Source organism: Buteo buteo, chromosome 15, assembly GCF_964188355.1.
Source record: "Buteo buteo chromosome 15, bButBut1.hap1.1, whole genome shotgun sequence".
Classification (NCBI taxonomy): Eukaryota; Metazoa; Chordata; class Aves; order Accipitriformes; family Accipitridae; genus Buteo; species Buteo buteo.
In genome coordinates this window covers 9,552,618-9,568,294 of record NC_134185.1, presented here as the reverse complement: position 1 = coordinate 9,568,294, position 15,677 = coordinate 9,552,618, and the positions used below count along the sequence as shown (strand labels likewise).

Here is a 15,677-nt window from a genome sequence, read left to right as displayed (position 1 = left end):
AGTCCTGCCCCTGCAGTGGAGGTTACTGTCCCAGTGCCAGAGAGAGTGGGGTCCGTCTGACCCCTGCTTGCAGAGCATTAACTTGCATTTCCCACTATTGCTGCTCTGTTGACAGGCTGGGATGGGAATCTGATGAAAAGACTCTTTCAGAAAGGGTTTAGCTCTGGATTCTATGCTGTCAGATGTTTGTCCTAACTTTTGTGATCAGTTTTTACCCCATAGACTTGCAGTAATTGGTGTGGTTTGTAGCGAGGACCACGTGGAACTCTTGTGTTTCATTAAATTTAGTCCCCTGGTATTGCAGATAACGTGTCACGTATCATCAATTAGTCAAGCTCCATCTTAAAATCCCTTTGGTTCCTTGTACAACCCTTCCCTTTGGAAGGCCAATTTGTTTTCTTCCAGTGGCTTCAGAAATGATCATTAACTCATGCATTCATCAAAATTTTCCAATTCTGTCCCAATAGCGAGTATTTAGAGTTGTCTGATGCCTGTCAGGGGCAGGAATCCATAAGCCATATATGCTTATCCCATAAGCACTTCACCACATGAATAATTGCCTCCCATGGACAATTGAGTTAAATGGAGCTGCTCAGAGCTGTTCAAATGTGTGTGCAGAATCAATGATACAGGGCCAAGTTCAGCTTCTGAATAACTATGTTCTTGTTGATGAAGTCATTAGAATCAAAAGGACGTGTGAATTTGTCTCAGGTCAAAATTGTTTTCTTCAGTATTGTTTTCAGAGAGATAATCCTCTGTTGTCAGTCATTTTAAAACCTTCCTTACTGTCTTGCTAATTTAATAGACTAATTCTCTCATGGGTGACTACTGACAAGAAATACTTAGAAAGGATGCACCTAAACATACTGAAGTCAAAGATAATTGTATTAAACCTTCTTAAAATGCAAAAATTATTTGATACCAGCAAAATACACATCTAGCATGCAGAAATTGCATTACTACATTCTTCAGTCAGTAGTCCCACAGGCCACAGGAAAGCTTTCTCATAGTGAAAGACATAAGGGACTTCAGTATAGTCTAGACAACAATTTTAGTTTCTTACAGTGTTCTCAGTCTAAATTTTGACTTCTGAGAGTCAACTGTGCTGGGAGTTCCCACAGCTGAGGACCCACGCTTCACACAAAGAGTCTTGCCTGTATGTCCGTAGTTAAATTTTATTTATTTTGTACATTATGTCCTACTCTTATAAGAAGGAGTCATGGAATATGGCAATAAACAAAGTAATAATAAACTCCATACATCTTGAAACACTTTCCCCTCCATAAACCTTTGCTTTTGAAAATCATTGCTTTATTTGCTTTTACTATTGTATGAAATTCATAGTACATCTTGATGCGAACAGGATCAACTTGCAGGATTGGGGTTTGAGCACAGTCTGCTTTCAAAAAAACACTTGAAAGCTTTTATCTGTAATTATCTTACTGTTGAGGGAAAGATATTCTAAAAATGGTGAATATTGTATTTTCTTACAAAGCTTCAAGGTCAGTAACTCTTCTTTTTACTAGGAAAACATCTGTTTTCATGAGTTTGAGCCTTGAAATGGATGGTTTCAGCTTTTCTTCTGACTGCAGCTGGCAAAAGAATGTGCTCAAACCCTAGAAATAAAAATCAGTTTGACCTAGTAATGGATTCAGGGATCTTAGAGGCCAGAAATCTACACTGTAAAAATACCTGATATAATTTAGGAGCTCAAATCTCACTGATAGTGGCCTTAAATTCCTACATCCTTTCGAGGCTTTGAAAATGTTTCATTACCCAACCAGCATTAAGCCGTGAAACTGTTGTTTATTGAATGCCTGGCCTTTTAACAGGCACCATAAGATTGTACAAGAACAGGATGACCTGGGACCAAAGGACAGCCCTGCTGAGTCTGTGTCCCCCTGGGATTGAATCACAGCAGGCAAAAACATTTTCCTAAATATCCCTTAGTTGTTGTGATTTTGCGTTTTCTTTTGGGTGTGTCTCTATTTCACAGGATACAAATGAATGCCATATTTAAATTATTTTTCCCTTCATCTTCTTGGTTAGTGCTTTTATTACAGCCATATCATCTTCCAAACACCTGTTCCCATTTAACTCAATCCTAATCTCTTGCCAAAAGCTGAACTCGGGTAGGAAAGCAGTAGTCCCAACAAGGTGTTAAAAATAAAATAGTAGTTGATACTTAAATACCCATTTATATATACAAACAAATTAATCCTCGTACCTCATGCAGGGAGGTATTTATTCTCATTCCAGTTTTAACTGCCAGGAAGCAAAGAGAGAATTTAAGCAGCTAATTTTTCAAACTTGCTTTTTTCCATAAAGTTTTCAAGAGATAACCCAATTAAGACACCTGTTCAAACTATCTAGTTTCAAAGTGTTGCTTAACAGTGCCACATTCTCTTAATCTCCTCTACCTCATTTTTTTTTGAGTTATGGTAGGTTGACCGTTTGGACCATATTAATTGCATGTAAATGTGAGCACATAACCAAATACCTCTCATTAAAAGATATCATTTATTTCTATTGTTCTCTAATGCATCCGTTCTATGTCATGCTCCCTCTGCCCCCTCATCACATCTTCTTGGTGTTTCAGATGGTACTTCAGGTAGTGTTTGGGTTTGGTATATTCAGAAATGGATGTGCACACGGGAGATGGCCATGTCTTACACTGTGGCAACATTGCATATGCGACAAGATATTCCAGCAGTTTTGACATGACTTCACGGTGTGCTCTGCTCATGTAGCGTTTGCTAAGGGATACTCTTAGAAACCCAGTTTACGTCTGTGTACTGGTTTCTGTGGTATCACTAACTCTAAGCATTGCAGGAAATGAAGATAATAGAACATTTCACAGCTTTCAGGTTTTGGCAGATTTTCTTTTTGGATGTAAAGGAAACACAGTTTGGAGACGAAAGCAAAAATAAACTGGAACTTCTCCTGCCAGGCCATCAGCAGGTAGAGTATTAACCAGAAGTGGTTGGCTTGTTTCTTTGTTGCCTATTTGTTTTTAAAGCACTTTACCACAATAGTTTTTAATATAGCTTTTCCTGACACTCAGTTTGAAGACAGAGCAGGTGACCTCTGGTGCTGCTCCGTAGTTTCTCCTGTCAGTTTTACCTGTCTGTTGGGTTTTCTATAGCATCTTGGTGTAAGAGATGAGAAGGTTGTCTTACGAGTGGCCTCAGACTCTTAAGATGTAGCTAAATTTGGACAGAGAGAAAGATTGATTTTCATTAAATTAAAATTCAAAAATGCATTGACCTACAACATTAATATCTAACAGCTCTGGTATCTTGCCAGTGCTGAATCCTGCAGATCAGTGTATTGCTATTACAGTGAGAATTATGGAGTGCATGAGGGAAACCCCAAATCATTTTTTTAGTTGGTACTTACATGGTAGCCTTGATAATGCACCACACAAATTACGTATCTGTTTTATTTAGTGTGAATGCTTGTCTACACTTCAGTTTTTAGCAAGAGATACTGCTTTCTCCTCCTTTCTCCATATGTTTCCAGTTCAATTCCTTGTTCTCTTTAGCTTTCCACTGTGTTGCTTCTAAAATTGACATAATCTTAGCCTGCTGGTTTTTCTTCTATTAAGGGCGGGGCAGGGAGTAAAAAGACAAGAAATATAAGCAAGAAACAGGCATCTCCAGTCAGGCCCTGAAGGGGATTCTGGCTTGCAGATTTTACCTGCTGCTGCAGCTGGGAAACAAATAATTATTTTTGTAGGAATCTTGCTTTTCCTAGGGAAACGGTATGAGCGAAACTACATGGGGACTTTGTCTCCTACCGTAGTATATGAGCCTTAGCACAGGCTGGAGGTAAATCCTGACTGAAGGTGTATTGTGTGGGTTTAGGGGGGGAGGATTGATTGGTGTGAAGAGAAAAATGTTAGAGGTGGAGGTTAAAAATAGGAGAAAGGAGATTTGAGTTAATGTGGTGAATGGTTCAATATTAGGGAATAATAGAGAAAATGTTAGTTTATGGTGAAGGGATCATCTGAGCTGGAAAAATAAGCTGGTAATAGAAGACTGTATTATTAATTTTTCTGGTTCTCATGATGCAGCACTTGAAAGTCACCTTCCTGTTTTAGAGTTTGCTACAATACTTCGTGGCTAAAGGGACAGGAGAAGGAGAGGAAGGAAGGAGACATTTGCCACCTTAGAATCCAGCTGAGTGTGTTATTGTGCAGTAAGGACCTAAAACCAGTGCTGCTTTTTCACATTTGTTAGCGCTTCCCTCTCTTTAAATCATAATAGGATTGGAATACAGTAACAGGGTATTTTGCTTCATAAATTATGTTGCAGAGAATACCACCAAAGAGCATCTAATTGAGAGCAACAGCCATGCAAATGACCAGAACATGGCACATCTGGGTAAGCCAGCATTTCGTCAAAGAAATAAGTGCATAGTGTGCTGACTGATCTTTGATCTCACACCTGACGTGCACCATACCTTATCAGCTTACTTTTGGGAGAGGTGATTTGATGATACTGTTGAAGAGAGATTATGTTGCCACTTAGTTGGCCCTATTTATTCCCTCTGGAATTAGGTACAATTTACTTGCTTCATGGTCAACAAAATAAATCCATGTATCTCTCTATCTAGACCTTTTAAAAGGTATCAGACTATGTATAGTGCCTTGTTCAGGGCTCTTTTCCTCGTTGCTGAAATACTATGAGAGGTGCAGTTGCTGGATTCTACAGCAGAAGCAGTGTGTCACTCCTTTCCCCTTCTTGGGAAGATACAGCCATGCTTGGGTACTCTTGATGCTGGTCAGCTGAAGGAGATTCCCAAGAGTGCAAAGAAATCTAGTGGTACAAGAACTGCAAAAAACACAACAGAGCCTTCGACTGACATGACTTTCGGGAAATCGGCCCAGAGCAAATCCTGCTGTGACAGCAGGCTGTGCGTGTGAAAGCGTGGAATGGCGAGCTGCGCGTCGGAGTGCAGCTCTTTGAAAGGGTGGCAGGCACGACCTTCTCGAATTCAGCCTTGTGCTACACCTTTCGGCAAGGCTAAGAATTTTTTAGGAGCTGCGTCATATGTTCCAGTTTGGTGTGCCAAGGATTAATTTCTTCAGATGTCTCTAGCTTTAGGGCGTAGCTAGCATGCTGTAAATGGACACAGCAGTTTGCAGCGCCTTGTTTGTTTTAGGTTAACGTGTGTCTCCCAACTGCCCGTACATGTATGTGTTTAAACAAATGTTTTTTCTACAGCAGTTTAAAACCAATTCATGCAGGAAAATATGTGCTGCTCGGGTTGCCTGATGAGTGTGAAGTTCAGCATGGTAATCACTACAGTGAAAACCAAACATCATCTGGTGTTGACTAAGAAAATCCTAAATTCTGTGGGTTTTGTAGCCCAGTTCACTTTGGATCAGTAATTGCAATGCAACATTAGTACTAAGTTCCATCCCCACTGTGGTTTGCATTCAAGAGAGAAACTGTATTTAAGACTAGCAAAGGTAAATAATACTGCTGTTTCTGTGCCTGTCTTAATGATCGGTGCCACAAGAAGTAACATCTGCAGTGGAAATAAAAGTAGTATAGGCTAATGAGGAAGATTTGGCAACAGACAAAATAAAGCCATGAAGTTTTGGGGCTTCTCGTATCTAGATGTAAAGAAACAAAAGATTAATAGCATTCTCAACGTAACCTGAAAAAAAAGTTTCCTTTTTTCACACAAAGAACTACTTGATCTAAAACAAAAAAAAAAATTGGTTGTCTTCATACCAGATAAAAATATGCAGAGATTTATTTTCTACTGGTTTTGCAGCTGCTTGGGCAAGCTTCAGCGTGCAACTGTTATGTTAGCAAAGAGATAGCTTGCAGTGCACGTGCACAGCCTGGGACTTCGGAGGAATCTCTTGCTTTTTCTCATTTATTTCTGTCACATTTCAAATCCAGCTTTATTCTTATAAGAAATTAATACTTTTAGGAAGGATTAGTTGAAAGAATGCATGCTGATTTATAGATGGGTTTATTTTGTAAATCCTGAAGGGACATTACCAGATTGAGAAACCATATTTTAGAAAATAAACCCTTGGTTTGGTTACAATTAATTCCACCAGAAATTGTATGAAAGGAATCTGATTCTCTTTCTGCTTGGTTGTTTTGGTTATATTTTATATCTTACACAGCTTGGACAGAAGAAAGTGATTTGTCAGGGTGATGTTTTCCTAATAAGTTTCTTCCTGCAATGAAGACTAGAAAGCTCACAGATCTATATAGTGCCTTTCACATTGTACAGGAGAGGACTTGCCTTTCCCCAGCCTTCTCCTAGAAGTGCCAGGGAATTTGGCTGTTTAGATGATAGGTCTACTGAAGCCAAGTTCTCCCCAGCTTTAATTGCCACCTGTGTTTCTCTGTTTCTGTGGTAGCGTAGCACTGACCAAAAACATGTTTCCTGTAAGACCTTAGAGCTGCTTGAAACAACTTCTCTTTGAGATGGGAAGTTCCTTGCAGATACATATGCTAAAGAATGACCTTGACCTCCTGTGGAGTGAGAGAGGTAAGAGTCCCTCACAAAATGTCCCCTCCTCCACACCCAAGTCTGAGCCCCCTTGGTCGGATTGCAAAGCTGCCATTCCACATACCCTTATTCTTCAACCCAATTTGCAGGGGTTTAGCTTGTCAGGATAACATAGTTCCACAACCTGTGCTTCTGTTGACTTTATTATTGTCTTCACCACATCGTCCTGTGCAGCACAGTGCTGCCATGTTTGGCTGTGAGAGTGTTCTGGATGTATTTTAGTTTCTGTCTCCATTGGAATTCAAGCATGATAGTGATAGTCATGAAGGCTTTTATACTGACACTAGACTTTAGCTTCTTACTTAATTAAATATTTGAAACTCGGCTTGTCCAACTGTATATGTTCAGTCAATCTGTAGTATTGTAGCATTGTTTTAGTTAGTGACCTTTTCAAGGGACTCGTATTCCTCTAATGACATTCTTGTTTGAAATTGTTTGTTTCCCATAGTAAAGTATTTAAGACTTAGCAGCCTAGTGGTGTGAAGTTCTGCTGCTATGAGCACAGGCTGGTTGTTCCTTGGTTTGCTTAGTCCAAAAATGCCAAGGAAGGGTAATTATATAAAACACTTTTTCATGTTCTGATGTATACTCAAAACCAGACTTCTCACTGCATGGCATTTAAAGCATGTTGGGAAACTTTCCCTATCTGAGAGAACCTGAAACAATTATTTTTGACATGTTGTGATAAGTGGCTGCCATTGCTTGGCTGTAGAGGTGATATTAGAGCAGCCAAGTCTACTTACATGACTTCTGTGCCATAGGGGAAACAGGCATGCAGTGACATAACATTCAGCTATCATCCCAAGAGCCTAGAGTGTAGAAAAAAGAGAATTAAACATCAGTGTAATGGCGGGCAGCTTTGCTGCTAGAGTACAGCCAGGGAGTTTGCAGGCTACAGGGAGCCATCTTAAGGCAAGTAAATCCTACACTGTCAAGGTAGGGACATCTCTGGCTCCTCTCGTTCTTCTAGCAGTGAATATGCTCCCGTCCTCTCTCATTTCCTCTAAAAATGCCTTTGCACTTCCCAGAAGCAGCCTCAGAGACGTAGGGGCAATATGCAACAGCTTGGTAGCATTCAGTCTGGAAAAGACAGCTGCTTTTTTATGGGTCTGTGGATTCAGTGGGGGCGAGTGCAAATATAGCAGTTAACGTTCTCTCATGTCTCTGCTCATCTAATGCCATCTGCTTTGTGTCCGTTCATTCACACTGGTGCCAAAACGTATTTCTGGAACAGGTTATTTGTGCATCAGCAGACTTGGTGCCTGAATGTTAGGTGAGAGCGAGTATGTAAACTGTGCAGTATGGGTAGGCAGGCGAACTCTGAAGTTTTAATGGGGCTATTTATAATCGGCCGTTGCCAATAGTTGCTAGTCCACAGGGTAATGGTAAAAGCTATAAGACATCGGGGGTTCTGGTGGTGGTACAGGAATGGGAAGAGCACCGTTGCACCTCAGAGAAGGCAGTATTCCTTTGGCTCCTCCATACCATGTCAGCAGTTGTGGGAACACCAAACTTTGAGCAGAGTTTATCAGAAATCAGTTATTTATAGAGCTGGGACCTAGACGTGGTGCAGATGCTTTAATCCTCCCACTCCTTGATCTGTCTTTATTTTACAGGAGTGAGAAATGTATCAGGCAGGATTATGGCCTTCTCTATGTGCTTATGCACATTGTCGCTGTAGCTGTACCAGTGCATTATTAAATACGAGGTGGGGGTTACATGTAGGCTCAGTTATACTCACACAAACATGTTTATATCACTGTCTCTGGGGTTTTTTTTCCAACGTAGAGGTGTATTCAATGTACGGGGCATCTTGATTGCGCTATAATTGCAACAACCCAAGCAGTTGTACTAGCTGTAATTATTAAGGTTTAAACTGTAACACTTAGCACTAGCCATAGCTTTTGTGGCAATACAAATCTGTATGTGAATTAGACTTTTGTCTGAGGCTTTGAGTATATGTTATCTTCCAAATACGACTGTACATGTGGAAAAAACCACTATTCTCAGCTTTTCAGTCTTGTATCCACCAGAGCTTAGTCTCTCCTCTGTGATCTGCCAGCAGAATTGTTTGTGCAAGCCCCTGCTTTCTGGTTTCTAGCATAAATCAATCCGGTTAGCGCAGACCAGAGTTTAGCATACCAGTCTGATTTCATCAGACACTAGGTAGAAAGCTTGAAATGGCATGTATGGGGAGAGAGGAACAGTAACTTGCGGCAGAAAGACACCATTGAGCCTGTGAAGTTAATGTCTTCCACCAGCGCAGCTGGATCTAGGAGCAGAGCTCTGCCCACAGCTGTCCATGTCTTTTGGGGAAGGTTATTCCCTTCCTGCACACATAGATGGCATGGCATTGCTTGATTACTGTCAGCCTTGAGTGGAGATGAATACAGCATTTGACGCTGATTGTAGGCTGTAGCCTTATTGGCGTATAATCAACGTTTCCTCTGTAGTCATTTGATCACACATGATTTCACACTAGCACATGTGCAGCATTAAAGCACGGGTATCTGTTTATGTACAGATTGTCAGCTTGCAGTAGATATGATTTAAGATAGCCGTGTAAGTTGTGTTCTTCTAAAACACAGTGTAGTGTTATGAACTGTGTGTGGTAGTGTTTAAAAATTGGTCTAATGTTCAAAGAAGACAACAGTAAAATGTCTTTTATGCATTTAAGCTTCAGTTTTGAGCCTGCTGGTGGAGTTTTGTTCTTTGTTGTGCAATGAAAAAGCAAAACCAGAGCAGTCATATTTCAGGAAGTGCTCGTATGTTTAATAGGTTCATTTTCTTCTGCTAAAACTGAAGCATATGTAACTAGTTTCAACCCACTATTTTCCTTTACAATTATGCAGCAGTAAACAGAAGTACAATTCCCTCTCTCATACTGAAGAGAAATCCTGTAGTATATCTTCTACCTATTTTGTTTAGCTCTTGGGAGAGTCACAGGTATTAGAAATTCTGTGTCCTCAGCTTTGAGAGACATACACAGAGATCTTTCTTTATGCACGATTCACTTGGTCTCCTTTAAAGAGAATACAAACATAAGATCAGTTTAAAACTTCGTTTAGAGCATGGGAATGCAATGTTTGGCAGACCGGTTCTTTCCCTGTTCTGTTGAAATAAGGATCTGGCTTCTTTTCTCGTTCTTGCAGCTGATTGAGAAATTGAACTGCTTTTCCTTTGCTTAGCTGAGAAAATAAGCTGAGAAAATAATTTTCTCTTAGTGCTGTTTCCTATGTCTGTTGTCAGCTTCACAAGACAGATTGTATGGTCTGGATTTGCAGATTGCATTACTTCAAAATATATTGTTTATCTGCCTCTAGTCACGCTTCTGCTTCTCTTACAGTGGTCATCTGCTCTGCTCGCTCACTCAGTGCTATCGCTTGGGTAGAATAGATTTCTTTCCAGCAGCTTCTGCCATCTGGAACTGCCTTCTTTTATCTCCCTAGTTCATTAGGTCTTAATAGTTTTTAAAATATTTTTCTGAAATTACAACTTTTTTCTTTTACCTGTTACTCCTTAGTGTTTGACTTTGTGACTGGATGCTTAGTTCAGTAGGAAATGCCCTTACCCTGCTGTTTTCCATGACATTTTTGTCATATGAAGTCAGGACAATGCTTTGAGGCACAGCTTGATGAAACCACAGAATAGTTTGGGTTGGAAAGGACCTTTAAAGATCATCCGGTCCAACTTCCCTGCCATGGGCAGGGACATATTTCACAAGACCAGGTTGCTCAAAGTCCCATCCAACCTGGCCTTGGACACTGCCAGGGATGGGGCAGCCACAACTGCTCTGGGCAACCTGTGCCGGTGCCTACCACCCTCATCATAAAAAATTTCTTCCTTATGTGCAGTATAAACCAACACTCCACAAAATAAAATGTTACTAGAAAGTTTCAGAAAGACTGTAACCTATACCTCCATAACTACCTTCTCCCTACTGAGGAAAGAATATTGCCAGCCTCTGTTTTTGTAGGGTATAATAAAAGAGTTTCCACCAGTGCTGCTGTTTCACTCGCCTGTGTGTGTGTACGTATAAAATTGTCACAGAATGGCTGAGGCTGCAGGGCACCTCTGGAGACTGCCCTGTCCAACCCTACCACTCAGGCAGGGTCAGCCAGAGCCGGGTGCCCCAGGCTGTCTCCAGTCGGGTTTGGAATATGCAAAAGACAGATGGAGGTTGCACAGCTTGTCTGGACAACCTGTTGCAAGGTTTGACCGCATAAGTACAGTCTCTGTCAAGATGCTTTTGACAATCCTCAATGCCATTCCCACGTAGTCTGGAGTATGCTCCAGACAGTTTGACATTTTGCATTTTCCCATTTTCCTGGGAAGGCTAAGAGAGCACAGCTTCTAGAATTGTACATCACAACCTGGATTTCTTAACTTGCCCTCGCTCCAAAAGCTTTTAACAAAGTTGTTGCTGCTTTATTGTTTACAGAAAAAGTGATTTTGTGAGATATATCATTTGTATGTCTGTGGTGCTTTGCTGCTCCCTCTGTATTGATATCTCTTAAAATACTTGAAAATGTGGAGTTTATGTTTGTTCATTATCCAGAGGTCTTAGCAGCTTCTGGCTCTGTGGAAGCTAATGGGGTGGAGTGCTGAGATGCACTTGATACTCTGAGGTAGAAGAAGATTATCATCTTCAGAAATAACTGAGAGAAAATGAAAAAACAATGTCTTCTGTCACAGAAGTAAGGACGCTAGAGTACAAAAATCAGTTCTTAACGATGGATTAATATTAGCTATCCTGAGTGCTTTAAGAAGGGGACACATGCTGAGGTAAGGTCAATAAAAAATCCTGAACTAAACTGATTAGAGAACTGACTTTTATTCTGAATTTAGAGATAAACCTTAGTTTGTAGATCAGATAGCTGGTCAGCACATTATTTTTCTTTCAAAGTGCACTAGTAGCAGTGAAATACTGGATTTGCAGACTTTGCTGAATAAGTTGCTACTAGACCTGGAAGAGGCCAGTAGTTGTCTATCTTGCAGAGAAAGTATCCTAATAGATGGAGAACTGGGGGAGAACCACTTAGTCCCACTTTCCCAACCTGTAGTAATTCACTTATTATGTAGAACATGTGGTTTACTGCTGTTTAGAGATCCAAGAGCATCTACAGTGACAGTTATGATAAACAAATATTTTATATGCTTCATATTGAACTTTGGATAAGGTAGAACTTCGTAAGTGGTTTTGTTTCAGTTGGTTTTATTCTCAAACATTTTCATGTGTTGCAGGTGTTTTTTAAACAGCTTATGACTTCTATGTGTTATCCCTTTTTTTGTTGGCTATGTCAACCGTAAGGATGATCTAATGTGCTTTTTGTATTCACATTGGTAGTAAATATAAATACGGACAGTGATAAATGATTCCTTTTGATGTTTTTCAATTTATTGGGCAGTAGGGGAGCCTGGCAGTCTAGGGAAACATTATGTTGCAAATAATCCTCTCAAAGGAGTGAAAAAGTGTATTTCATGCATTATAAAATATAGCAAGTAGTCAAATTAAACAAATATATCCACTCTAATGATACCTCAAAACTGTGTATCAAAGGAGCCTGCAATCTTGGGTAGAAAAATCTGCTTAAAATTTTGAATCTTGTGTATTGGGATGGTTATCGCTTTTCTTGATTTTTCTTTTTCTTCCTTGCAATGCAAGGACAAATTTCGCACCTTGTTAACGTCAATGTGAGTTTTGTCTTTGACTTAATTGGCGCCAGGATTTCATCCCTAGCCTGTGTTACTTATGACTCTACCGCATAGATACGATTTTACATTTGCTATTAATTATGTGTCTGTCTTTATTCATCTGAGCGACTAAATAATGAGAAAGGTGACAGGCATATTGATTTTCCTTTCATATTATGTCTTTGAGGGTGGGAGTCTTTGGCCTAGTGGATAAATTTCCCTACATGATGAGTAGTTTCTGGCTTTTACAACACCCCTTGGTTAAGCTGACAGAAATGTTTTTGATAAAGCAGCTTACTGTTGGAAAATGCTGATTGAGCTGAATGAAAACACTTGGTGGGAATATGTCAGTGTGATGAGATTTTCATGGGAAAACAGGCAGACTTCCACCCTGGCCAGCCGGCTACTTGCTGGCCAGCGTGAAAATTCTTGCTTCTGAATTTTAGTTCCAGTTTGGAAGAAGAGAAGAATGATCCAGAAATGTGGAAGCTTTGGGGGATCTTAATTGTCTTATCTGTCCAAACCCTTCCATGTAGTAACATTGCAGCTTTCTAATACGTTACTGCTGTTAGAGTTGGGGTAGCAAAAGAGACGTTCAGGAAGTGAGATCACTTGATTTTTTTCCATTCCTAACCAAGAACTGCTATTGTCATGTCCTATTCATGCCTCGTCGTCATGTTATTTTAGACATGAATCCTTTCTGAGTTAGTATCCTGCAGGTTCTGAAGAAGGCTAAACAAAAACAAAACCATGCAGGGGAAACTGCTGCATGCATGGGACCAAGAACAAATGAGTTGGGACACCAGAAATCCTATAGGTCTCTTGTATTTGATAGATCACCTTTCCTCTAAATAGCTGTTAGACATGATAGTCCACTTAGTGCACTAAAAAGGAGAGGTACATCATTTGCTATCTTCTGATCATATACAAGTATTTGTCTTCTCCCCTAGGGTAGGATTTTGGTTCCTGATCATTTTAAAATGTAAGACATTTTTTTTTCTTTATGACTTTGGACTTTTCATCAGGACTTTTCATCCTGAATTTGGAATCAAGATTTCACTTACAGTGACAGCACTGTTCAAACAAGCTAATATTCGGGCAAAACGGGGAATTATCAAAGGTTTAATCTAAGCTAGTTTCAGAATGCTATCAAATAGCCTTTTAAGTTAGAGAAGATGAACACCTTGTGCTTTGTTACTCTGGGGAAAAAAAAGGGTTCTGATATGTAGTTCAGCAGCAAGTCCAGTGCAGTGCTTGAGTAAGCTTGGGAATTTTTAAGAGACTTATTAGGTAGAAAAGTGGTTGGAAAGTAACACTGCTTTCAGATATAGCTTCTGCTCTCTCATTACGTTAGTGTGTTGGTTTTTTTAAAAAGATGATTATAATATGTAATTTCAGTTAATACAATGAAACATCTTTGTTTTACCTGCAGTGTTGAAACGATTCCCAGTATTTTTTTTTGCTTGCTTTTACAGGTTGCCTTTTTGAAGATGTGAAGAATGCAGATACCTGTGTTGAAGACTATTCTCCAATTTATCTTCAGCAGAAATGTAAGGATAACTTCCAATGGTGTGTCTTCTAGAAAAAAATCCATTGGCAATACAAAACAAAATGGGGTTGTGGTGTGGTATTCTTCATATCTGTATGTGTTTCAAAACCAAAGACAGTTAACTTTTGCATCCAGTACATTCTTAGATGTCATTCTAAGAGTGACTTAGCTGTCACATCCAGCTGGGATGACTGTTATGATCTTCATTGCCAAAAAGAAATTATCCATGTATCTTAGTACTACCTTTATCAGTGTTTGATGTGACCTATATGTCCTTAGGAAAATTCACAACTGGTAGCAAAGAGAGGTTTTAAAATACTTAACGTCATGGCTACTAACATAAGTTCTTTACTTTCTTTGTTCTGGTAAAGTTAGAAGTCCAAATTTCAAATACAAAATCTGGTTTTTGTCAAATTTGCATGTTTATCATGTATATTGTTTCCACATTAAGGTTTACCTTCCTTCTTGAGAGAGAAGGAAGACAGTTTCTCTACTTCTACACCTCATGTAGAATGTTTTTAAATTGATAATATTTTTGAGAATCAAGGTTTTATGGTTACTTGGAATAATTATTCCTTCACCTTCAGAAATGAGCATGAGTATGAAGGCTGGCCTTGCAGAAACTGCTGAAGGTGAAAGATACTTGTAGCAAGTCAATACAGCTACTCTAAATTGTCATTCTCTGTTGTGGATGCTCAGCTGCCTTCCACGGGAGCGATAGTGCATTCCCATGGAACACAGAAGCTGTTAACATTTTTGGGTTTGGACTGGATTGCTCACTTAGTTGACAGCAATTTTTGCCTTTTCTTGTCCAGGGGAACAGGATGGTATAAGTGCATAGGCTAAGGAGTAGAAAAGATGCCTCCTGGCATTTTTGCCTCAATTTGTGCTCGTTGGGATGGAGTGCTCTTGAGCTAGAAGGTGGTGATCCTTTAATATCAACTATCTCTCTTGGACCACTCATCCGTCAAGGTTCTTATCCCATACCTGCCTCACTTATCTGCAGTTTTCCTTAAACAGCGGCTCTTGGCAAATCAATCAGGTACTGGAATGGTTCATCTGACCCAGTGTGACAATTGTGTTCTCAAAATGTATACAAAAAGGTATCCAAACAGAAAAAAAAAAAAAAAGAAAAAAGAAAAGAAAAAAGAAAAGAGCCTGTTTAGGTAGGCTGGCTTTTTCAAAGTCCATCTTTAAACTCTTAAAATAAAAAAGGTGCTACCTTTTTGGAAAATAGTTATGTTTTGGGCGAATGGATTCTGAAGGGAATATTCTTGTTAGAGGAGTTCTTTGAAAACTCCTGAATTTCAAGGGAAGTTTAGCTGCCCTTTACTCATGGAATGATCATAATGTAGGAAGTGTTGGACACCTTCTCTGGGTTTTACACATCCAAAGACAAGTAGCTGAGGCCTCCCACCATCCAGTCTGGATATCATCTTATTTTTCTGTTATTATTTTAGGTTTTGGTATTGAAGGAAGAACAAAAATATTCTGAGTTTTGTATTCAGGGAATAAATTATCTAGCTTCAAGATATTTTGTCTATGCACCAATGTTTATTCATTTTATGAATAAAATATGTTTTCTAAAACAGTTTACTGTTTGTTCTGCTAATTTCTGTGACAGTTTCAGCTTCCCAAAGTATGACTGAGCAATTTGCAGGTGAAAGACATTCATATCACACAGAAATACTCCAACTTCAAAATCTTTTCCAACCTATTTAAATGACCCCTCTTGCAGTTTTGCATGTATGGAGCAATCTTAGGTCAGAGAATATTTATGCTTTTGAGGTTCAATCTCTGTCATGTCCTGCCTCATTTGGTATTGTGGCCGTAAAGGCTTGATCTGCCTCTGGTAACATACATGGTTCCAGAATGAGTGCAGACATTTTAC

At 39.5% G+C, this 15,677-nt stretch overlaps 1 protein-coding gene across 7 annotated transcripts in view; it reads left to right on the top strand.

The window, feature by feature from the left end:
- Positions 1 to 15,677, top strand: part of UBE3D (ubiquitin protein ligase E3D) — a 107,409-nt gene that overhangs the window by 73,824 nt on the left and 17,908 nt on the right. For 5 of the 7 annotated variants that reach the window (XR_012653037.1, XR_012653033.1, XR_012653032.1 and 2 more), the window contains one exon: positions 13,713 to 13,787. Coding sequence is in view for 2 of the 7 variants with exons in the window: in XM_075046512.1 (XP_074902613.1) it covers positions 13,713 to 13,733 (21 nt within the window). In the remaining 5 variants the exon portion in view is untranslated. Of the gene's footprint in view, positions 1 to 13,712; positions 15,330 to 15,677 lie in introns of those variants that run through there. The other 2 variants (XM_075046518.1, XM_075046512.1) reach the window with 1 other exon arrangement.